This window comes from Dermacentor variabilis, chromosome 6 (genome assembly GCF_050947875.1).
Source record: "Dermacentor variabilis isolate Ectoservices chromosome 6, ASM5094787v1, whole genome shotgun sequence".
Taxonomy (NCBI): Eukaryota; Metazoa; Arthropoda; class Arachnida; order Ixodida; family Ixodidae; genus Dermacentor; species Dermacentor variabilis.
Window position 1 is genome coordinate 139,897,730 of NC_134573.1, and position 16,173 is coordinate 139,913,902.

Below are 16,173 nucleotides of genomic sequence, written 5' to 3' on the forward strand. Positions count from 1 at the left end.
TTACGCAATCCCCCGCCCCCCGTACGAAGAAAAGTCGCCATATCAACGTGGAGACAAGAGACGCGAGTTCGCTCGAGACCTACACTATCGCATGCTTTCCCGCCAGCGACGCAGAATATATACCAGGAACGCTCGAAAGCCTAAGGTCCCACGCGAGCCTATAGCAACAGGATGGGTACTGCGGGGCCCGTCCTCCCTGTGTGTCCACTCGAGAATTCCTCGCGGAGCCGTTAGAGGCTCGAGATTTATGGAGCCTTCGTCACGCCGCGATAGCAGACGGCAGCGACTCAACTCGAGAGAAGCGGAGGAGAACAAGGAAGCACAAAAACGAAGCGAGAGGACGGGACGAAGTGCAGTCGCGTCGAGCAACGAAGCTGCCGTGAACAGAACAACAATCGAAGTTCACAGACAGCCGATCCTTGCATAGGAAGCACGTAGCGACAATGACTAACGCGGGAAACAACCAAAAACAAAGAGAGAGAGAGAGAGAGACTCGGCAGTTGGCGCGAGAGCAAAGTGTGCCCAGAAAAAAAGTGATAATAAATAAAATTATACAAGTGGGTGTATACTGCGTGATTTTGGTCGTGATCGATGCGTCTACATTCGCGCAGATCGACTGTCGACGGAGCCGCGCGTCTTCGCGCTCTCCCGCCTCGGCACGGGAGCGATCACGCGGAGGGACGCGGACGTCGGCGGCCTCTCCATGTACGCTGCAGGCTTTGCCCGCGCGCCATGCGAACACGACGGTAGTTTAGCGGCACCCTTGCGAGTCGTTATTTAGAGAACCCCCTCCCCCCCCCCTTCCGTCTCTCCCTCCTCCCACTTCTCGACAGCCGATCGACGTGGAAGCCATTAAACCGGGAACGAAACCGAAGAGGACTGCAGAAGCCGCGCGATCATCATCAGCCGTGCGGAAAGCGCGCCATGCGGCCGCTTGTTGCGTGTCCGCTGTCCCCTTTTATCGCGGCGAGACAGACTGTAGTGCCGACGCGACCACGTGACTCGGGGGGAAAGGTGAAGAGGGAAAGAAAGAGGGCGATGGCTTGCGTGGCTTTTTGCTGCGCATATACGTACACTTCACAAAACGTTATGAAACTTTAAAGACCGTGCCCTAGATCGAGTGCTGTTCTGTAGGATATCCCGCGGTTGCTGGTTGTTTCAGGTTAGCTTAAGCGTCGTGAAAGATCACGCGTGTGTGACATTGGGTAAGATAAATAATTATATTTGTAGATATGCAGACAGGTCTGGCCTGCGTCTTGTGCGCTCTGAACTCTGCGCTGGTGAAAGGGAAAAAAATATGAACGAAAGAGGAGTGGAAGGCGATGATAGGATAGTGGCAGGATTTAATGCTGGTTACCAACACAGCAGCGTACTTATGAACTATAAAAAAAATATAAATTATTTCCGATTATATGCCTTTTGTGGTGATTAACCCTACCCGCCGTGGTCGCTTAGTGGCTATGGTGTTGGGCTGCTAAGCACGAGGTAGCGGGATCGAATTCCGGCCTCGGGGGCCGCATTTCGATGGGGGCGAAATGCGAAAACAGCAGTGTACTTGGATTTAGGCACACGTTTAAGGAACCCCAGATATTACGAATTTCCGGAGTCCCCAGTACGGCGTGCCTCACAATGAGATCGGGGTTTTAGAACGTAAAACCCAGTAAATTGTTAAATAAAAACAATTAATCATCAGCCCTTCGCAATCGCTAAAGAAATGTTTGGCCCCGCCTCGCTTCGTCATATGCCTTAATATACAGTTCTCTGCTGTGCAGAAACTGTATCATTGTAACAGCTGTCAGTTTTACTTGCGCGGACAGGACGTCCTCAATTCTTTTTTGCAAGTTCATTCGTTTTTTGTCAACGACCACATGCTTCCAAACTATATTTATTTATTTATTTATTTATTTATTTATTTATTTATTTATTTACAAGTACCTGACAAGCCTTCGAAAAGGCATTGTGTAAGGGGTGGGGGGGGGGGGGGATGCGTTAACATATTCGTAAGGAACAAGAAAGGAAAATGAAAGGATCAGTACAAATAATGGAATATTCACGCAACGCAGTTGCATCAAACATTAATACGATATTAGCCCCGCATGCCGGGGTGCACAAAACCAGCGGTGGTTTTTCGGTATACCCTACACTCTGATCGTTAGCACCTCTTTTTCCCTCGTGGTGATTCACGTGGCAAGAAAGCGAGCCACGAAGCTTCGAACTTGCCACCCATATGGCTATAACGGCGCGTTTTGTGGACAGAACACAGAAAGAATGCATACAGGACAGTCGCCGATCCTTCTTTCTGTGTCCTGTCCTCAAAACGCACCGTTATAACCATGTTCCATCAAGTCAGCAAACCAACTAGCCCATCTAAGTCTGTTAATTGCCACCTATGCCCTCCATCTCGTCAGTCGGTTGCAGCACTGGGGCAGGTATGAGGCGTACACAGGCAATATGCTTGCGCGGCGGAATATAGTTCATGGCATAACTGTCTGATTAATGGCAGGACTATAGTTTTGTTCTTGCTTCGTTTATGACACGTATACCGGCGACACGTGGCATGTTAGGACCTCTGCGCATGCAGCTCGTGTACCGCGAATCACCGCGACGGTCATAAGCATACGATGCGGCGCGGATGAACACACATCTTGAGGGGGAATTCGGCATTCCTATCATGGCTAAAGAGCCCTGTGGCTTCCACAGTCCTGCAAACGACTTGTGAGATGAGAGTGTATAGGAGTGCGGTGCTGCGTGGTCGTGTGATCGGCATGTGGCTTAGCCGCGTGACCTGGACAGCGTAAGGGACGTAGATGTATTTACCTGATCTTTCGGAACCGCTTCTTGGACATGGGCCTCCGGTGGGACCCCTTGCAGTCGCCACCTTCGGGTCCCGACACGGCCGTGGCCTCGACGCCCTTGTCCGAGGCCTTGCACTCGAACTCAACCTCTTCGTCGTCGCCCAGGCTCCTGAAACCGGACATCTGGATCACCGACTGCGGAGAAAAAAATCCAGACAGGTTTCGGTTACAAGAAGTACAAATAGCGAATGTTTCATGAAAGCCACGTATGTAACTTTTCATTTCACAAAGACGTCATTGTCGTCATTGTCATCACCGTCGTGGTCATCCGTCTATGTAACGTCCACTGCAGGAGGAAGGCATCTCTCAGTGATTTCCAAGTACTCCTAGCGTCAGTTGACTCCGTCAAATGCCCGTAAATTGCCAAACCTAACCTCAGAAAAGCACAGCAGAAAGCCTATATAGGCTACACACAGTGCAGTAAAGTCGAATGATCAATTGATAGGTCGATTGAGCAGTCCGAATCAATCAATCAGTCAATCAATCAAACTACGTCAACTGTAGGACAAAAAAGTCGCGCTGTCTCGAAGCTCGTAACTAAAATTAAAACTGCAACGTCATCTGCCAACGTCAATTTCGCTCAATCGGCTGCGTTTGCCATCCCTCGATATCTGTTCTTTTACTCGTAGTGACATGGCTTACATGTCCGACTTATTACGTGCCGCCCAACCCCGCTAGTTTCCCCAAAACTTCGGGCCAGGATATCCAGTTACTCGCGCGTGCGTGTGCTCTTAAATTGTCGCTGTCTTTCAGGCGTCGCCTAAATGTACACAACGTGAGGAGCTGACGCTGCCGTGTAACCATGCAGTGGTAGGCTCCTGTCTGATTCCTTGGCCTCGGCATTGCTCTAGACAACGAAGTCAAGGTGACCTCCTCGCTCCTAAAATTTTTGGAGCACTCGATAGGTTGAAACGAAATGGCTTTTGCGTTAGAAGACGCGGACTAAGAAAGTGGGGGAGGGTGCAGGGCACGCGAAGCGTTTCGTGTACCCTGTACCCTCACCTCTTTCCTTGGTCCAGTTATTCTAGCGCAAAAACCATTTCGCGATGCGTAAGGAACTCGCCTAAATCACCACTTGGAGCTTGAACGAGCCTCAAAGCACATCACCGTAATAATTTTGTTGACGTGCGCTCTGACTCGCGAACTTTTGACAAAGGCTGCACAATCCACGGTGGCTTGAAACGCGACATGGCTTGGAAGCAGCATCCGTCTTTGTTAAAAGCGTTGCTGTGCCAAACAACAAGCTACAAAACAGGTTTATTATATCGTACAATTGCAACGCGAAACAAGTTAAGGCTGTAACTAGAATGCGTGCTTTCCAGTTTTCGCCAACGCGTGTAATGTCGGCACGATTTCGGCTTGTACCACGTGACCTTGTACGCATTCAGGTAAGGCCTATTCTATCTCTGAATAAATGGCGAAGCGAAATCGTTCTCTCGAGTTATTACTTGCGAAATGAGTTCTTTGCAATTACACGCTCGCGTTTCGTTTCTTCCGCGATGTTACTTATAGCGAAGACTGCGTAGCATGAGGACCCATAAGTTCTCCTCCGGTAAGACTAAAGTGACCAGCCCTAAGTTGATTTCGGACCGCCTACATGTCCATCTACCTGATGTACACCAGTAAAACGTCGAACGAAGCATCGATTTCATTATGTATAACTTCGATGCGCGGAGTGATTTCTCACAATGTCATCAGCAGAGCTTACTTCGGCTGCCCGTTCCTCACTTATCATAGGCAGCTCCACGCTGTGGGATCCGCTGTTGCTACTGTTGTCACGCGATAAAAATAGCACGCAGATACAAGCGACAGGCCATCGGCAAAAAATTGTCTTTGGAAGCCATAAGGAAAAGCTTCGTCTTCAAACTCACTAACATAGATAGAATAACACGCATTACAGATACATTACACACACACATAAGACGCCAACAAACAATGACACCAAGGACAGCATAGGGCAATTATTAGCAGTTCTTAATTGAATTAAGGTTAGATATAAATGGAAACGAAATCGGATGACAAAGCAACTGACCGCAGGTGGGTTGCACACCCAAGCCTTCGCATTACGCCTACAATGCTCTTACGAATTGATCTACCGCGGCGCACCGTTTTCCCATCCACGTTCTGGGATATATATATGAAAGCATTATAGTTGTAGAGCGAGCAGTTCGGTTCGTGACAGTGCGGCATAAGAAAGAAGAAAAACAGAAACTGCGTTAAGGGCAGAAAAATTGCTTAGCAAATCAACATCCTCGTAGCAACGATGTGCTCGTGAAAAAGTCAGCACTTTTCCTTTCATGACGCTCCCATCAAAATACAAAATACAGAAGCAGCTGTAAACACCTCTCACGCGCAGACAGTTTACATGGCGGGAGCAGGTTCCTGCCCTCGAGCACCCGTTAGACGTTCACACGCATGTTTAATTGGCCGGTCGAGTAAAACGCGCATCGTATAATCTCGTTACGGTTAGGAACAACTCGAACGAAGTATACAACTCGGGTAAGTTGTAGCTGTCACGCGAGATCTCGCTGAGCGATTGAACTACGGCACCAGAGTTGTACCCGTGGCCTGTCTCGCTCGTGCGTCGAACTGTTTGACACCTCGCCAAGAAAAGAAGGTAACACGCGAAGGGAAAACCCACGATTGGAAAAAGCAAACGCTCTCGCGATAGGAAAACGGTTTCATTGCGAGAAAAGCATGCGAATCGGTAAAACAGAGGCGAATATTGTTGGCAGTTTACGAGCGCTCACAAAACTGCGGTGCTTACCTTATCGTCGTCTTCGTCGAAAATGAGGCTGATGTCGCTGACTGCCGTTTCGCCCGCGGATGCCTCTTTGGCTACGGATCTTAATTTGTTTTAGATGTGATAGCTGGATGTCTACAACTACTACGAATGAATAAAAAACATGTGCGAGAAAGAAAATATTTATGACGATGCAAGCGGAAATATTTCTGCCGCCGTGGAGAATGCGGACGGAACTACATTCTCTTTTGTGTTTAAACTTTCGTAAGCTGCGCGAGCGGAAGAAGAGGTGGAAGAAGTTAAGAGAGTTATGGAACGTGAGATAAGGCAGTGGGTAAGTGCCATATATTTAGCAGGTTTATTACAGTAATGAGAAGGCAAAAAAAAAAAAGATTGTTTCTGCTATTAATAACGCGCTGCTCCTCGCGTCGAACACTCGTGTCATTAAGCGACCTGGCCGTGTAGAACAATCTCGTCGCGGGGTAGTTTCCCCAGTGAAACACGCTTCCTTTCCAAGCATGCCACATGGGACGCAATAACATTTGCGTGGGAGCTTCCTCCATGCTTCGTGCAGGAACGAAAACTTAAACGCAAGGGAAAACTACGCGGTTAACGTGCTCCCGAAAGCACGATATACGGTATATAGTGCACTATACCGTATATCGTGCACCATGGTGCGCGAGTGTTTTTCATTCCGCCCAATCGGAATTCGGCCGTCACGACGAGGATTCGAACCTGCAACCTTGTGCGCAGCAGGTGAATGTTATATGTCCGCTGAACCATCGCGGTGGGTCTTGCCAAAGTTCGACGTTGGTAACTTTTTGTGTGTAGGACAACGTGTGATGAACTTTGAGCGGTGAGTGACTGGCGCGTAAAGCGTATGTTTCAGAATTCACACTTGTCATTGCACTTCTACTATAATCGGAGCTTTCGAACTAGGTCGCGTGTTACCACTAACGCGACTAAGAGTATAAACATTGAAAGGGAAGAAAAAAAAAAAAGCTGCCCGCACGGGGACCGCGGTCCATGCGCGGGCAGCACGGCACCGCGGTCAACAAATTTTTATGTTCCCTCAGGATTGTTCGAGAAAAGATTTCTACATTCTAGTCGCTCTCACTTATTCATCATAATTAGAGATATATAAACTCATACCTCTCACACATTCCTGAATTAGGCCAATTCTCGGCCAATCCCCCAGAGTGGGTAGGTTCCATTGTTTTGAAGGTCGTCATTACCATCAACAACTTGACAACTGTCCCCTAACGGGAAGCGGAACCTTTGGACCCCGATCCCAGCCGACGTCAACCCGAGTTGCCTTAAAAGCAGTCTCCTTCTTTAAAAACCGGAACCGTAAACATACAGGACCGGAGAGGCTACAATCGCTGCCAGACGCCTTCACTGCGCTTGCGCATACAAATTATTTTCATGTCTAGAAATAACAATATCAAGTATAGCAACACTTCGTCCACACCATGTCCTCATCAGCGTTCGACTGCGTCTGGGAAGTCTGCAAAAGAACTGCTCGGACCTCTCCAACACCAATTAACACGCAATGTCGGGGTTATTACACACAAATCATCATTACTTTATACAAATGCTCGCTGCCAGAGAGTTTCCTGCTATAAAAAATTACTGAGTGAACAATGGCGCCGTGATCGTTCGGCTACCCGCCGTGGTGACGCAGTGGTTACATGACGTTGCGCTAGTAAGCCCGAGGGAGCGAGATCGAATCGCGGCATCGGCGTCCGCATTTTGATGGGGGTGAAATGCAGAAACGCCCGTGTATACCGTGCGTTGGGTGCACATCAACGGACCCCGGGTGGTCAAAATTAAACTGGCATCCCCCACTACGGCGTGTCTCATGAACAAACCGTGTCCTTTGGCACGCGAAACTCCAGAATTGTTAATTTTAATTTTTAATCCTTCGGCTATCACGGGAATTTGTCTATCGTATTTGCTAGCGGGTTCATACTCTTCGTGAAGACATTTATTACGCTATAGCTCAGTTTCCCGGCACTAATACATAGTTCTCTAAACACATCGAGGCATTAAGTATATGCGTACATGCGCAGATCATTACTGATCGTTGCATTCGAAATACAATGTTCTGATGAAGAAAATCAATTTGGAAAGTCGCTTGAAGCTGTGCAGAAGGAGAAAGTTTGTGCACATCGATGTGCCTCCTATCATTTCCGTGCTCGCTCAACCGCCATACTTGCATCTCCCATAGACTCTAGCGCCAGAGTTTCCTCTAGTGATTTTTGCAAGAAACTCTATATATGCTCGACGCGCAACACTGAGTCTGATACTGTGGCTGTGACGGCGCGGTCCTTTCTTTCGGCCCAACTCTGTATGTATGGAAACCGTAGAATTACTGCATACGTTTCCATTTGTCCGCCGCCGCTCGAGGTTATTAGATTTGCGAAAGTTCCGGATGGGGAAAAAAAAGGTGATGAACGCACAGATCCGGCCGGCGGGTGGGTGCCATATACGCAGCGGCGGCCAACACCACACAGCGCGCGCCTAGCTGTGCCCGGCTCTCGCTCGGCGAGCAGCCATTCGCGGAAATGGAGCGCTTCCGGGGGCGGTTGTTTCAAAGTTCCGGTCACCACATCCGAGCTCTCCGCGGGCGGGCCACCCCGCTCAGGCGGAAGCCGACGAGACTTTCAGTCTCAGCAGATTCCCTCGTCGGCCCACGCTCGATTAGGGCTCAACACCAGACCCCGATCGTGCGCAAGCTTCACTTGTTTTCTCTGGGGTTCTTTCGCTGCCGTTTTGGTGCGGCAATATGTGCGTTATTAAGAAGCGAAACTGCGAACACGTACGTATGCGCATGCGCGACAAGCCATATATAGCGAGTAGTAGTCCGAGAGCCTTCCATGAGGCTAGAGGCCTAATCGGATTCGACCGCATCGTGAAGGCCTGGCAGCCCTCAATTTATCTCCTTTAAGAAGAGGCGCCGTGTCAGTGTGTCTCCACACAAACGATCCCTCAGAGGGCAGTAACGGTTTCCGACAGTACCCTGCCGCCTGTCTCATTAGGTGCTTAGCACGGCGAGTGAAACTGTTGGATAAAGAATCCGCTCGGGACAAATAAATGCAAACGCTAATCAAGATCGTTTGCACGTTATGTGGGTGCGCTGTAGAGGTTAGATAGTTCTTGTGTGCCCGCATATATGTATCGCCGCTTACGGAGCACCGGGACACAGGGGACACGGCCGGTGGCAGCAGCGACGGTAGTGACATCTTGTGGGGATTCGTTGAACGACGCTGTTTTAGTTGAAGGAAATTCGAGGAACCGCTAACTCGTGAGTACGTTATTAACAACTTCTTTACGCCACCAGGATAAGTTGCACGGAGCAATAATAGCTTTGCCTGCTCTAGTTGAACTCAACGTAGCAAGATGGCGCCCATACAGAACTGCTGAATGAGTTCTTGGATTTTACGTGCCAAAACCACCATTTCATGGTGAGGTACACTGTAGTATAGGAGACTCCGGATTAATTTTGACCCCCAAGCGATCTTTCACGTGCCTCCAATGTATGGGACACGGGCGTTTTTGCATTTTCACCCACATTGAAATGCGACCGCCGCGGCCGCGGCATTGGATCCCGGGATTTCGTACATATATCAGCGCAACATCGTATATAGCCGCTGAGCCACCGTGCCGGATTATACAGTGCTGCTGTTGACGTCTATATTACCCGTGTTGTGGTATTCGGTAAATGGTAATACGTGATACGTGCAAGTTGAAGCTCTGTGTTGCGAGGGAAATGGCAGATTCAAAAAAGTTCTCCCTCAAGTAGGGGTGCGTTCTCATTGCCCGCGGCGATCGGGCGCCTGCCACTGATGAAAGCGATGAATCGATTGATTCATTGACCAGAATGATAAAGATGCAATAGCCACGACAATCGCTAATCACCTGCGGCGCTTTCCTATAGAGAAAGGTCTGTGAGCGCGCGCCCGGGACGCCATAGGTGGTGTCCAAATCTAGCACTCAGCCAACCCTACCTCGGAATAAAAGAAACACATCTCGAAGGCGACGCTTTTGCAAAGCGTTCGCGCCGGAAGCAAATGCAGACCTGAAAACGCGTCAGAGCCGACATGTTTCAGACAGCACTTATTGTGAACGATGTCGAGTTCTGCTATGCCGTCAAACTCGCGATCTGGTCAAATGTGATTGGCGGACAGGGCCGCTACACCCTCTCTGATTGGCTCAAAACGCAAACACTCGACAACGCGGAAGAAATTGTAGACAGCGTCCAGAGAACCACCTCCGAGCGCACGACAATGTGCAGACGAATCATGTTTGATAAAAAAAAAAAAAGGACTCCTATATTGTTTCTTTCTTCCCTTTTTTCTACTTTATTTCGCGGAATGGTGTGCAGGTAAATATATTACAACACGCATGGAGAAATTGAACACGACAGAAGATTAGATCTGAGTGTATTCATTAATCGGATTGTTCACTGACCAGAAAGATGTAATTAAGTAGTGGTGCAATAAGTGATGGGGCGGTCATTTATGCCGAGCTGTGCGGCGGGTCAGTGTGTATCTGCGGAACGCGCGAGCAACCGCTGTCTTTTAAATTTTACGGGGCAACAAACGACATGAAGCGGGCGCGTGTACAACGAGAAATCAATGCTCTTACGCGCGCAATCGTACCGACTGGCCGCAAAGTCCCCATCCCATTCTTAGTCCACACTGCGGGTCCGACACGAGCGTCTGCCGACCTCACGACCACAATTCGCACACGTGGGGTCCCTGCAAAGATTATCTGCACCGAACATAAGGTTTACCGCACAGCGCCACAAAGCTTGGATCACGTCTCTTTCAAACCAGGACCTTCAAGTGGCGCCAATCAGGATTTAGAATCGGTCGCAAGGACGTCGCTATACACTGAACTGTATAATCCCTGAACGCCGGCGACCACATACAGAAAGCGACCGCGCCAGAAGAGTCTGTGGGACGGGTGCGATCCGATACATGCAGCGACGGTGCTGTAAATGGAGATGGGAACTCGCATGCGGTCTGGGTGCAGAGCCGCGGGAACTGTATCTCATCTTCGTCAAGTCCCTGCCAATCTTGGTTCGAGATCGCACCAGAGCGTTCTGGCCGCCGGTCGAAAGCGCCGCGATGAAAACGTCCCTCCCGTAACAGGCCCGCCGCCCCGTGAGACGTAAAGGACTCTCCAGAAGACGGCTGGCTTGTTCGAGGAACAACGGACGCGGAGGAGAACGTAAGCTGAGCACACAGGCGCACTGACATGGCACAGACGAAGGCACAGACGAACGCACAGTCGGGAGTGACGGGGGTCATCACAAGGTGGCAGCACACCACAACGGCGCGGTGGTCACTCGCCGACAACGCCACCCCACCGGCGACGGGCTCGAACACTGAGGCTTAGGAACACAGTGGGAGGTAGTGGAGACGGGGGGAAGGAGGGCACGTCAGTGGATGGAACGCAGGTGACGGGGATGAAAGGGGGGGAAACGATTTCTTTTCTCCTCTCGGCACTAAAACCCGTGACCTTGCTTTGGCAGCCACCTTTGGGCCAGCTGTCCACATCTGGACCAGGGCGCGAGTGACCGTTGAAAGCGAGCGTGTCCTCCCCCGCCGCTGCCGGCCGCCAGTCAAGCGGGCGTCAACAAGAGGGGGCTCGCAGACCGTCTTTTCCTGACCCTGTTTGGCGATTCCCCCGACTCCTCTCCCTGTTTTACCTGCTCGCCCTTCGACCTACCCTGGGTCCTCTCCCTCCAACCTTTCGGAAGGACGCTTGGGCCGCAGACTTACATCACTCGATTCGCATCTTTCGTATTTCGGGTCTACTTTCCTTTCCTTTCTTTCCTGTATTTCTATCACACTTTTACCCTACACAGCGACCTGCTGTCTTCGTAGATATTTTCTTTCTTCTTCGCCGATCGGCAAATTGCTACCCCTCGTCTGCCACCAACTAACAGAAACGGCGAGGAGAATTCTACAAGAAAACGAAAGTAGGCGCACGCGTTTGTGACGGCCGCGCCCTCTATACTTTCGAAGGCACACGGCGCGAGCGCTCCTTGAAAAGCCGGCATTATTTACGTCCCTGAACTCCTATTTCGCTCTGCTCACGAAAAGCGTGCCGCGGCTGCCACTACTGCCACCACTGACCTCCGCTCCCGTTTTCCGTCCTTCCTACTCCCTTTCAAGGTCTTCCCTCCTCCCCCCCTCCCCTATGCGTTCATAGCCGGCAGCAACTGGTCTTGGTTGCAGCCGCCGCCACCTTCGTCGCCGCCATTCTGTCGGCGTCCTTCTCTCCCGCGCGCCCCTCTACACCTAATGATGGACAACACGGGGTTTGGCTTTGTGTGTGTGTACGCGTCTCGAGCTCGGGGCCGGTGCGCGTGTGCGCGAACGCCGCAACTGCCGCATAACCTGAGCCCGCGGCGATCCTTCTTCCGAGTCTACGGACACGCACGCACGCGCGTGTCCGCGCGTGCCGTATAAGCGCGAGCGAGAAAGCGTAAAGTTGTGCATACAATCCAGGGCCAGCTGCCTGCCGCCGGCGGGGTCACGGTCTGCCTTGACCCCCCTGTCCCCCGACTCTCCGATTGCCTTGGTCTTGCCGCCTGCTGCAGGCCCATGGACTCGCGTTCTTCTTGGGTCAACAGGGAGATTTGGATTAGCGGACGCAGGGCAGCTTGCGTATGCGCAAGAACCGAAAATCTGATGGCGACTTGCGTGACGTATACCCCAAGCGCCTTGCGTACGCAAGCGTCCCCTGTAGTCTAATGTAGACTACTTCAGACGGCACAGTATGACGAGGCAGACCGTGAGCGTAGCAAGTATCGTTATAACAGATGCCTCTTTTACACGTGGTTAACCATGGCGCCGACGTGATTCGCGGTGTGAATGGGTCCAATGTTACCGAATGTCTCGCGGTGGAAAAATGGTGGCAGCGCAGGATGAGATCTATCGCTCGGCCCTGCCAGAGAAATCCGAAGAAAACTGATTGCATTCTCGTGAGCCAATGGCGAAAGATTACATTAAAAAACGGGGCAATGAGAGAATTACAACGGTCATTGTAGTTTGAACGGCAGCATGCAGGATGCAATGCATCACAAGTGGAACGCGTTGCTTACATAATTTACGAATCGCGTGCCCGAGCACCAATAGTACGTGGTGATGTAACTTGATCAGTGGGATGGCATTCTGACCGAGAGATAATACAGGCAAGACTACATGGCGTGTAACGCGCCACTTGAAAGCTGCGGCAAAGAAAACAGTGATATCTCCTCCAGCTGCTGAAATGCGCATTTCTTTTTTAACGAAATGAGTACACACGGTGACTTATTCGTTCATACCCTGTCTCTTGACTTAGCCACTCATAAGACGCCATTACGTGACGAGATGTTCAAAGCCGATATCTGACTATTATATGGCTCGCCATGCCGCCTGACCCTTCCATGTAGACTGTTGACATGACCAGGAACGCATAGCGAACACAGTCGACGAAAGCCTAAGAATGAAGTCACAGGTATCACAGGTACACCACTGTTCAACTCAAAAAGAATTGTAAAGATACATGAGCCAATCACGTTAGATTATTTCCGTGACGTCACCGCGGAGGCGAACTCCTTGCCTCTCGGAGACTGTGTACGTTTTGCAGCGCAGACGCACGGATGGGAGATGCAGTGCGCTTTCAGGAGCCGGTATACTGAATCCTTACGTTGCCAACGAGCGTAAAGCGTTCCTAACAAGGGTTAACTCTATTTTTTTTTTTAGTATTTCGAGTCTTCGAGTGCTGTCACTTGCATTACTTCTGCGTCACCTGCAACCTTTGTCAGGCCCTGAACATAAGCAGCTTGATCCTATGCGTAACCCCGCGTTGATCGCCTCGCTGCCTCGTCTTACTGGGAAATAAGCACGCTAAAAAGGAAAAAGAGGCTACTTATCGCGGAACACAACACGAGGAAGTACTTACGCTAGTCGTTAAGGTATATGGGACAGTATGAGCCAGACGTTCATTAACGGTTTCCTGGGCAAGTCATTAAATGAATCTGAGGGGCAAAACAGAAACGGATGCACAAGCTCTTGTCGAATTATTTTTCTAGGTGATTTCGTGCCTTTGTTGTATGGCTACAGTTCAAGTTAATTGCGTTGTTCACCTGGAATGGCCTCTAAAGAAAGAGTCCATATATGTGTAGAACGACAACATCACGAAAGAAAACGTACGGACGCTATATACTCATCGCAGAACCGCCCAAATCCTGGCAACCTAACGAGCCGCTTATACGCTGCTCTTGAGACACGCACCGAGCTTTCGCCAATTAATGTCCCCGGTATACGACTCGTAATCCTCGCAAGTTAGTTTTCCTGCTGAAACCTTGTAATAAAGGAACGAAGACGAAAAAACAAACAAACAAAGAAACAACACTAGGAACGACATGCTCATCCTTGTTTCACATTAGGGTATACAGCCTGTATGAAGTGGTGTGCGGCTTTCAGAGGTGCGAGAGCTTTACATTGTCTGTAAACTTATCACTGGTTACGGTTTACGGCGTTACAGGAAGCGTGGGCGGCAGAAGCGACGGTGGTAGCAACATCTTGCGACGCTTTCTTCAACTACAGCGCGCTTGACACGTTTGTGTGCGTGTGTCACGTGATTGTTCACGTCGAGGAAAACTAATAACATTACTGCATGTTAGCGATTCATTGTCACTAAAGACGCTTTACACCAGCTACTAAGTAGAGTACGGTAGCACACTGTACTATTAACTTTGTTCGCTCCCTGGTTGAACGAAGCGCCACGATATGTCGCCACCAGCGTTGTTGCTACCGCACGCATCTCCGGTAACCCGTTATTGTGTAGGCATTAATTCGTTTGCAGACAAGCTGATTACTCCCCAATAGACGGCATGGCCACAATTAGTACATGACCGGGGTTGTTGGGGAAGTATGGGAGAGGCCTTTGCCCTGCAGTGGGCGTAACCAGGCTGATGATGATGATGATGATGATGATGATGATTACTCCCATTGTCTCTCAGACAGGTAACGACGGCCGCAGGGACGTTGTAACACGTTGCGAGTCCTCGAATGACGTTACAAGGAGAACACACCATGGAGCTATAGTGTGTTCGCTGTATTTTACGCCTGCAGTCGTTGACAACCAGAAAATTCAATACAGGCTCTACCTACAAAAACGCAGTTCAGCGGCCTTTCGCCTCCGAAAGGGAGCCGAGCCAGGCCGCTAGTGTCAGTTCACAGCTTAATGATTTTGCTCTGCTAATGTAAATGCTCGGCTAATTGGAAAATAAAAGCTCGTTGTTTGAAGCTAAACTATTGTATTTTTTTTAACATTGATATCAGTATCACCTATATAATTTGACAAGATGTTCAGGTTTCATCCTAAAACCAGTGACACAAGGACATATTTGTACGATAAAGAACAAAAGAAAAATGCCGTTTTAACATACAAAACAGCTTGACGCCAAGGAAAGGAGCGACCCTAATTGGCTGGCGCATCTATGCGCAAATTGCAATTTGAGTTGGAGAACGCACGTATATCCTTTTTACCCTCATATTGTCATAGACTACAACAGAGCATAGTTCCTGTAGGACACGTTGGTTGTGATGCGGCGAAGGCGTGCTTCCTTCTTTTGCCCTTTTTGAAAATATATACAGCGGCGGCCGAAACACACGAGACGGATCGATTTTACAGAAGAGCCCGTGCTGAAGGCATGCGTCGCACCAAAGAGACCGCTGCCAACGCTACGCGCATTACTGTGGACACTACATAGAGTCACCACGTATACGTCTCTTCTCGGGAGAACGAGAGAAGCACAATCGTTCAGCTGCCTGCACCGTCAAGAAACCGCCGCGTGTGCACACCGTTTCCCAAAGCTAACAACATTCTAAGCAAACCGACAAAAAAAAAGTGAACAAATATGAAGCCGTTGTCAATAAATACACTGCCTACAATGCCCGCACGTATCGCAGAACGCCAACAACAACAACAACAAAAATCTATATACCACGAGTGAGCCACTGTTCGCGGAGAATCGGGAGGTATACGATTGCACATGATTGAAATGGAAGAGCAGAGATTTCTTTTTTTCCCTGCGCGTATACAACGGGACCGAGAGAGAGCGTCGGCGACCCATTATCCTGATAGCCGCGGCCCCAAAGCGCTTTCCATAACTCCGGCCGCGATGCCGACCGGAGAACAACCGTTATCTACCTCTTACTTATACGCCGGTGAATAAGGACAAATCTCGTCCCCCTGGTTGGCTTCCCTTCCTCTTTACTTTCTCTCTTCCTTCTTTTTTATCTTTTCAGACTCTGCCTATGTCGTCGTGGTTGCTTCAGAGGAAGACCGTCTCGCGTTTCTCGAGACGGCTCGGCCGGTATACGTCGTCGTCTCCGTCATCAATTCTCTCTGACTCGATTCACTGCACGCGGAAGAGAATAGGCCGAATCAGAGAACTATACGTATACGTCTCGCCGAAGCTGCGCGGGGGTGTGTGCGGCCTTATACTTTGCGTCCCGACCGAGCAGGTCGGGTTTCCGATGGAGACCGCGACGACGTCAACAATCG

The 16,173-nt window shown here is 49.9% G+C and overlaps 1 protein-coding gene across 3 annotated transcripts in view; it reads right to left on the minus strand.

The window, feature by feature from the left end:
- The window catches only part of lin-28 (protein lin-28 homolog), a 252,336-nt gene that overhangs the window by 1,016 nt on the left and 235,147 nt on the right, over positions 1 to 16,173 (minus strand). For all 3 annotated transcript variants that reach the window (XM_075696005.1, XM_075696004.1, XM_075696006.1), the window contains one exon: positions 2,818 to 2,990. In XM_075696005.1, coding sequence (XP_075552120.1) covers positions 2,818 to 2,990 — 173 coding nt within the window. The remainder of the gene's footprint in view (positions 1 to 2,817; positions 2,991 to 16,173) is intronic.